At 49.9% G+C, this 8437-nt stretch overlaps 3 protein-coding genes across 3 annotated transcripts; 1 reads left to right on the top strand and 2 right to left on the bottom strand.

Annotated features, from left to right (window-relative positions):
* Positions 1-61: 61 nt before the first annotated feature.
* On the top strand, positions 62-1539 carry SPPG_07446 (uncharacterized protein; the record flags this gene model as incomplete). The annotated part of the gene is made up of 3 exons (XM_016755611.1): positions 62-364; positions 590-1140; positions 1200-1539. 3 exons carry the CDS (start codon positions 62-64, stop codon positions 1537-1539), a joined length of 1194 nt encoding a protein of 397 aa, XP_016605088.1.
* Positions 1540-2401: 862 nt separating this feature from the next.
* SPPG_07445 (uncharacterized protein) lies at positions 2402-4315 on the bottom strand. Its single transcript, XM_016755610.1, has 6 exons — positions 4198-4315; positions 3683-4134; positions 3349-3626; positions 3201-3277; positions 2649-3140; positions 2402-2576 (listed from the first exon to the last, which is right to left on the bottom strand). The coding sequence occupies exons 1-6, from the start codon at positions 4258-4260 to the stop codon at positions 2514-2516; spliced, it is 1425 nt and encodes a 474-aa protein (XP_016605087.1). The 5' UTR covers positions 4261-4315; the 3' UTR covers positions 2402-2513.
* A 236-nt stretch (positions 4316-4551) lies between these two features.
* SPPG_07444 (uncharacterized protein) lies at positions 4552-7623 on the bottom strand (the record flags this gene model as incomplete). Its single annotated transcript, XM_016755609.1, has 13 exons — positions 4552-4799; positions 4861-4941; positions 5004-5040; positions 5101-5171; positions 5234-5404; positions 5462-6337; positions 6399-6618; positions 6683-6698; positions 6774-6924; positions 6981-7055; positions 7117-7174; positions 7233-7379; positions 7450-7623. 13 exons carry the CDS (start codon positions 7621-7623, stop codon positions 4552-4554), a joined length of 2325 nt encoding a protein of 774 aa, XP_016605086.1.
* Positions 7624-8437: the final 814 nt, after the last annotated feature.

Below are 8437 nucleotides of genomic sequence, written 5' to 3'. Positions count from 1 at the left end.
CGCCGGCTGACGAGTTTGCTCAGAGGACGATGCAGCTGCCGATGTAGAAGATGTCCAGCGGATGAAGCATCTGCCGAATGAAGATGCTGCAGCAGAAGTAGTAGCTGCAGCCGAAGAAGAAGCAGCAGCGGCAGACGATGATGCTCCAGCGGAGGAAGTAGCTGCAGCCGAGGAAGAAGATCCAGCGGCAGACGATGAAACCGATCCGGAGGCGGAAGAAGAAGAAGCGACGCCAGCAGAGGACGATGGTGCCGAAGAGGTTGGGGCCGCAGAGGAAGCAGACGAGGCAGATCCGGAAGCAGACGAAGCAGCGGATGAGATTGATCCGGAAGAAACCGAGGTTGGGGCCGCAGAGGAACCAGAGGCCGATCCAGAAGACGAAGCAGCGGATGAGATTGATCCGGAAGAAACCGAGGTTGGGGCCGCAGAGGAACCAGAGGCCGATCCAGAAGACGAAGCAGCGGACGAGATTGATCCGGAAGAAACCGAGGTTGGGGCCGCAGAGGAACCAGAGGCCGATCCAGAAGACGAAGCAGCGGACGAGATTGATCCGGAAGAAACCGATGTTGGGGCCGCAGAGGAACCAGAGGCCGATCCAGAAGACGAAGCAGCGGACGAGATTGATCCGGAAGAAGCCGAAGTTGGGGCCGCAGAGGAACCAGAGGCCGATCCAGAAGACGAAGCAGCGGACGAGATTGATCCGGAAGAAACCGATGTGGGAGCCGCAGAGGAACCAGATGAAGCCGATCCGGAAGCGGAGGACGCAGCGGATGAGATTGACCCGGCAGAAGATTGTGATGAAGCCGCGGGTGTTGAAGAAGCAGCGGAGGAGATAGATCCAGATTGGGATGAGATTCCGGCAGCAGAAGAAGATTGGGGAGATGATGGAGTCGACGCAGGGTTAGAAGCCGACACAACTGCCGAAGAGTATGCTGAAACAGATCCCGAACCTGATGTAGAGGTGTCTATCCCATTGCCGCCCACGCCGCCGCTAGGAGTCGGGCTGCTGCCGCCGCCAGCGCCGCCTGCGCTTGAGCTCGCCGCGCCGCTGCCGCCGCCGGCGGCAGCGGAAGTACTGGTGGAGGTAGTGGAGTTCGAAGAGCTCGTGGAAGTAGTAGCAGTCGAGCCGGATGGCGCGGTGTAGTTGCCGCTGACCGTCCAGGTGGGCCCGCCCTCAACGAGCTGAATGTTAGAGGCAGAGACACCATTGGCGGTCACGGTTACTTGGAAGGATTTGCAAACACAGTTGGCAACAGTGGAATTGCTGGCCTTGTCACCCTTGATCGTGGCAGTGTTGGAGCCAGGGACCACCTCGAGAGTGTCGATACAGGCGAGCTCGCAAGCGCTGAGGAGGGTAGTGTTACCGACAAAGTCTCCAACGCGCTTGTATGTACCCTTCCCGACGGTGCTTTGGGCGATGACACCAACGCCGAGACCGGCGCCGAGGGCGGCGATGGCGAGCCAAAAGAGTTTCTTGGACTTGTTCTGCTTGCCGAACATTGTGTCCCGGAGAGTGATGCAGAAACAAGGAAAAGATAGAGTAGTAGACGACCGACCTTGATCAAAATTAGGACGGGCGAGCAGCGATGGTGGAGGGGGATGACTGGGAGGACGGCTGCTTTTATGTCTGATAGAGTTTCCATTAATGATAAGAAACTCTCTCAGGCAGACCCGGGCCAGCAGTGCTCAAGCTGGGCTCGAGATGGGCTTACCCATAAATGGCTCGGGTAACTGGGGTTTTCTGATAGTTCCATGATTGAAAGATATTTATATTGAAGTATTGTATTATGCGGAGTTTTCCTGGATGTCTCAAGTACACTCGGGCCTATCTGTTTGTTTGCATGTGCATATGGAGCGCAAAGGGCCAAAACCGTATGGAAGTGAAATGGATTTGGGACCGACATGGGCAAGTCGGAGTTTGAACATTTTTTGTTTGCGCGTTACGCGACTAGTAAGCAGGTAAGCAGCAAATACTGGATCTGCTATGTGAACATGTTGTGCCAAATACTTGCGTTAAAATGTCCCTGCTTGTCCGTGGAAAGGTCCGGGCAGAGGGTTCCCTCCATCTCCCCTGACAGCACAACAATGGACAAAACGTTGAGAGTTTGCAGGTGCTTGTAGATTTTCAGCGTACAATACGTCACATTGCAACAGAATGAGGTTTGATGAACATGATAGGATAAACACCTAAAGATTCACAAATAATGAAATCCCTTGCTGCCAAGTGCATGAAAATGTCCGGTATATTGCGTTATAAAAAAAAAATACTCCGCTGTGTGTTTGCTATTTCACGTGGCTTCATAAGCGTGGGCCCAACAGTGTTTGCTATCAGGGTACCGTCCGACGCTCCCAACACGTTAAAGCCCAGGATAGTTTCAAAATTAGAGGGATCAACCCAAAGTGTGCATTATGTCCTCTTTAATTTTGCGGTAACGCCCAAGATATGCAGAAGTACAAAAAATATGGTTTTATACATATATCAACTAATGGCCACAATCGGCAATGCATGACGCTTAAATGACGGAGAACATCATACTGCTGACATCCATTTGGTGACCCGTGGACATTTGAGGGATCTAAATTCCACAATTTTGAGAAAACCGACGAAAAAGGATGGATACCTCATTTGGTTGAAAGTCATGACTTACTTGTTTGTACTGGCCTTGCAGCAGTTGTCTGGTGTCGCGAAGGACTTCGGTATAGGTCATATGATGCTGGTGTGCATTCAAAGTTTTCAACAGTGCCCAGCTCATTGCTCCCGTCGCTTCGCCACCGATGCTTGCATCCGCGCTGGTTTGATCATCTCGACACCCAGAAAATTGCACGACTAAGGCATCAGATCCATATTGCTTGACGTTTTGCTCATGTTGCGCCGGATCATCCGGCTTTTGGGTCAGGAGAGAGAAGACTTGCTTCGCCTCTCTAAGAGCGGTGGCATTATCCTTTTTGAAAAAGGCCAGGCCCGCCTTTATACCAGCTTTGATGGCTTCGTTTCGGTTGTCACGAACAATGACTTCCAAGGAACCATCGACGGTGTAGGTAAAGGGGAGATCCAGGATCGATCCGCTGTGACAACAATCGAAGATAGCCGTCAGACGGGACCCCTTTGGAAGCGGGCGCACAAGAATGTCGTGCAATTCCTTTCAAAACAAGATGAGATCTCCATGTACAGGTTGGGCGATGAACTCTTGCCATCTTACATCGTCCGTAATCTGTCCAGCTGCCTCGTAATCAACAGGGACTATAGTTTCCGCAAAGCCGTCCTTCTCTAACCCACCTGATATCATCATTCACAGACGTGTCAATCAGGCATGATCATTAAAGCAGCAGATTTTACGCTAGACATACTCGTATCCTTTTGCTGAGATCCATGACCGCTATAGTGTATAAAGAAAGCGTCGCCAGGCTGAACGCCCTCTACAAGCCAACGACAAGCATTGAGCAGGTTGGCACGTGTGGGTTTTCGAGATGGATCTTGCTGATCGTCCGTCAGCACGAGAATCTCCGCAAAAGGATAGTTACTCGTCAACCACTTGTGGACGTTCTGAACATCATTGATGCATCCTTTGAGCTCCCCTTTCTGTCCAAAGTAGTTGATACCGATAAAAAGCGCCCGCCGCTTCCCACTGGATTATCCACATTAGCAAAGCCTATTTCTTAGTGATGCACAATTTCGACATACCCAGTCGTCTGTGTACCCCATTGTTGTGCTTGAGGGGTACCTGCTGCAACTTGCAAAGGCTGCTGCTGAATATGACCAGGTTGCCCTTGAGGTACATGATGATACCCAATGGTAGGAGCTCCCGAAATACCAGCCTCCTCTCCCTGAACAGGCCCGTAGCTGGGGGGTTGTCCGCCAGAGTAGCCGCCCGACTGTTGCGCCGAATAACCTCCAGGCTGTCCGTATCCAGCCTGTTGGGGATACCCACTCGGTTGGGGAGCACCATATCCACCGGGGTTACCTTGTTGTGGAGAACCATATCCACCAGCGTAATTTTGCTGTGGAGCACCATATCCACCCTGCTGCGGCGGGTAACCCCCTTGGTTTTGTCCGTAGCTACTACTCGCCTGCTGCTGCTGCTGCTGCTGCTGATTACCAAGGGGCAAGTCCACATTGAACTTTTCCTTGACTATCTGCAAAATCGTCGAGCGGTTTGAGGGCAAGATCATCTTCCATCTAAAACGGCAGTAACTCACCCCCTGGATTTTGTCTAAGGGGACCTTGTCCATATTCTTCATAATGTTGTTAAGGAAGGACATGGCTGCTAGATTTTCAGTGATGGTTAGACGCTGTGAAAGTTCAAAGCTTCGCCCCACATCGAGCGGTTCTGGTGAGCGGCGGCCGTTGATGACGTCCAGTCTCACGTGACTCTGCTTGCTCATCAATTGGGGCTTTCAACAGCAACTCAACGAATACAAGAAAGTACGTACGGCAAGTGGAAGTGAAAGAAATCTCCTCTTATTAACAGCCATCTACAGTTATATTTATGAAAGTATTTTCCAAAAATTAGAATAAGCGTTCAAATAAATCACAAGAACCAGAGCGACATCTCAATAGCCACTATTAGAAACCAGCACAATAGCCACCATGAGTACACCGTAGAGAGCAATGAGTGCTGCCCCGTATCTTCTTGTTGCTTTAAAGCCAGTTGCAGAAATGTATATGATTGAGCCAAATAGCGCAAGCACAAGTGAGACAGCGCAGACATATGCGGGGGTCAGGGAGTGTCGTAAAAGGTAAGGTTCTCCTTTTATGGCCGTGATGTATGTAGATGTGACACCGATGCCGAGTACCAGGTCTAAGAATGAACATGTTGTCAAAACAAGCAACGAATAAACGCGCGATACCGCGTTACTTACTGAGCATAGGGCTCCCAAAACAAGCCCCCACAGCCATTGTCGGATAGCCCATACGTGCTATACTGATGTTCGTCATGAGATCTGTAGGGTATCATAAGTTGAAACTGCAGTTACAATTGTATCCCGATCCAAGGTCACCTTACCTCCTACGCTATTTCCTATGGCGAACAGGGTCAATCCCTACGTTAATGTATCGTGAGCGTGATTTCATCCATATGATCGGCCGAGTTATGACCCTACCATTACTGTTTCACTGACTCCAAATATGCTCGCCATAGCGCCCAGCATGCCCACGACTTCGCTGGCAATGACTGTAGAACATTCAACATACAGACCAGACCTGCCGTTATCAAATTCAAAACAATGTGCATACCGTATATCCAGATCACGGACATAAAGAACCCACACAGAGCCAATATTCTACCATATTTTATCACCGCTCTGTGACGCGTCGCATAGAATCCAACAGTAGCCAGGACTGCTCCCAGCGCGATGCACAATACCCATACGGGGATGGGCGTATTTCCAACATATGACGTAAGCTCTGTTGAGAATGTTAGAACGTTTGGACGCCGTACATTGCCATAAGCCCAAAGCTGACCTTGTAGAGCGAATGCAGTAAAAATGGGAGCAATCGCAAGCTGAATTATGGTGAGCTCGCGATTGAGAGTCTTAAAGGTAATAACAGGTCCCTTATCCTCCACGTCCACCAGGCTGACGTCTCCGTCCTCTTCGGGCTCATCCGAATTTACTAGAATGTCCCCGGTATCCGTCAACTGTCGTTCTGATTTAGCCTTCTCTCTACGTATATCTAATTCCATCTCTTCTTGGTGCACAGCGGGAATCGTCAGCGAGAAGGCAAGATACAGTGGGAGGAACAGAAAAGCCTGCATTTTTTGCCATACGGACAATGACCTCCATTTGAATAGTGCGGGAAACAGTCGCTCGAGCACATCACGGCAATGCAGACATGCCGCCCACAACCGGTCACAGTAGGCTAGTGCAGTGAGACCATGATCCCCGTCAACATCCCACAGTCGCGGGGTCCCGTCGTCTGGTTGCGATAAAACAGACTGTACCGCCTCCCATTCATTGGCAGGTGTTGCCGACACTGGGCTACCATTGAACTCAGTAGGCTGCACCACTGCGCCCGCCTCGGAACCGTATCCGCTGAGATGGTTTGAACGTCGCTCGGGTGACCGAGATCTCGCTCGCCTGAAATTGTCGTTGTGCGAGGACCATGAACGCACCAAAACCCCGCTTGTGGGTAATTTTAGAAAATCATGGGGCAATTTCGATGGCTTGAAGTGAGGCAGGAAGAACTCGGCGTCAAAGCCGTCTTCATCGTAAAGACTGTCATCATCATCTTCGCGGTTCCCAAGAAGCGCATCGGTTTCAAAAAAAGGCATGTCTCGTTCAGACACTCCTGTCCATACCACAGAGAGAGGGGTCGCTGGTATACTGACGGGCGATAATTCTGCGCAAATAATCATGATTAGAAAGCGCGGCATTGTGCGATGCGTCGAATGAATCATTACCTTCCCGTGGTTCGTTGGAGTGGTGAGGGTCGGAAACTTCCAAAGGCGGACTCTGCAGTCGTTCTGCTTTTTGACGACGGTAAATCCAAGCACTGACTATGACGACTGTTACATAAATCATATAGTACAGAATTAGCGTCCATCCTTCCAGATGAGTAATCTTCTTATCCGCGCATATTATGAGAACAAGTAATAACGCTCCTATAAAAGCAACCGCATCCTAGGTGCATACAAGTCAGCCATCCGATAGAGAATATCAAAGATATGCAAAAAGCGACATTTACCCTGATAAATGGTCGTCTGTCCTATCATGAGCCGTTCAGACAAGAGCCATTAGCTGAGTTTCATTGCATTATAACACCGAAACCGGCATACCGTGGCAATTTAAACGGTGTTGTGATGGCAACTGCTCCCACTACCACCAACGTAATAAACATGGCAGCCCCCAAAAGCTCTCCAATGGCCAGACCCGCGGTTTCTGCCCTCATAGCCGAGAACGTCGAGAAGAGATCGGGGGCCCCGTTTCCTAAATATATCATTAGCAGGCGATAACATAGATAGGCACCCTCGCTCATTGTTTACCAATGGCTGCCAATGTCACCCCGGCGACCGACTCGGATAGATGAAGCCATGAGGAAATGTTGGAGAGATTTGGGCCTAAAATACAGATAGTGTTAGCTTTATGAAGCTACAATCTAGCCTATAGGCAAGAACATACATAAGTATTCCCCTGCCGCAGTCCCCAGCATCAAAAAGGTGTACATCGTGGCAAATAGCTACACCCAAAATCAGCAATGCATCATAGGACCTTTCTACAAACATGACAACACAGACCAGAAGTCCACAACCAATTATTTGATGATTCCGCATGGTGCAGTAATAAAATTCCAGGTAATTCCCAAAGCCGCTCGTGGGCTCGCTACAGTTTTCCAAAACGTATTGACACTTGTCTCCCGGCAGCTTTCCAATATCCCGACAGTGCTATCAGAACGCAAAGAAACCTTCATAAGCACAGCTTAATAGACAAGTAGGGAGATTTTGCGAGACGGACCGAGAGGCTGACTTCGTCCCCAACGGACGAGTAGGTAACTTCATGCTTGAGTTCGACCGAGGGTTGTGGCATTGCGTATACGGATCCGAAGGCCGCACCGAGCAAGAATATGATAGTAAACAAGCCCATACTGGTCTTTAACCGGTGGGGTGAAGACCAATAATTTCTAGCCATTGTCTGATCCTACTTGCATTTCCTCGATTGAACGAAAACGATCGACCACCCAGGAATGGCCAGTCGGCTGTCACTGTCACGTGGTTAAACTTTAACGCGATTACGTTTCTGCCCCCCTGACCAGCCGCCTTGTCCAGCCCCCATGATGTCGCTTGACTTTGCTTATATTAGGGTTTACACCGTTTTTGTTAACGGAAACAGCCGGACCCGATACAGCTGTGGTTCTTCAGAACTACACCTCACAAGTGACCGAAAAAGCAAACTTCATAAACACTGCCCAGTGACTTCGCCTGGGCCACAGGGATGTTTGAAGAAACAGTAACGTATTTCGTTGAGCAATAGCCCAGGTTTGCTGTTGTCAAAGATAGCAGTTCGTTACAACCGCTGCAGTCTTCCTTCCCTGATACTTCGAGGCTACAAACGGGATATTCGTATTTGACAACTCCATCCGGTAGCACGGACATCGGCACCTATCATAGAAGCGCACGCGGAAAGAAAAAGCAGTGAGATACTAAGAAAGATAAGCGCAAGGGCAAAAAGAATGGAGCATCAACGCATGGAAGTCAATCCAATATCACCAAAGACAAAGTTATCCACGCCAATACCTAGTCCAAAGGTGCGCTGTTTAGCGTGCTGAGCCTAAACACAGATATATAAACTTGAAGAGGCTGTGGATGACTCTGCAAGCGGAGTGGAGCGATTCACCTTCAAATCATTTCACTGTAAAGTAGTGTGCTTCAACGACGAGATGCCAGCGACGGGCCTGCACGCCCTCCATGATTTGGACCGAGGCATAGCGAACCCGACGGTGACA

The sequence above is a fragment of the Spizellomyces punctatus genome, assembly GCF_000182565.1.
Source record: "Spizellomyces punctatus DAOM BR117 chromosome Unknown supercont1.16, whole genome shotgun sequence".
Classification (NCBI taxonomy): domain Eukaryota; kingdom Fungi; phylum Chytridiomycota; class Chytridiomycetes; order Spizellomycetales; family Spizellomycetaceae; genus Spizellomyces; species Spizellomyces punctatus.
This window is presented reverse-complemented; position numbering and strand designations above follow the sequence as displayed.

Excerpts from the sequence above, each read along its gene's own strand:
- SPPG_07445 (XM_016755610.1), bottom strand. The coding sequence starts at position 4,260 with ATGTCCTTCCTTAACAACATTATGAAGAATATGGACAAGGTCCCCTTA. Across the intron at positions 3,278-3,348 it reads ATCTCAGCAAAAGGATACGA|GTGGGTTAGAGAAGGACGGC; the intron begins GTATGTCTAGCG and ends TGATGATATCAG. Across the intron at positions 2,577-2,648 it reads TGCAAGGCCAGTACAAACAA|ATCCCTCAAATGTCCACGGG; the intron begins GTAAGTCATGAC and ends TGTGGAATTTAG.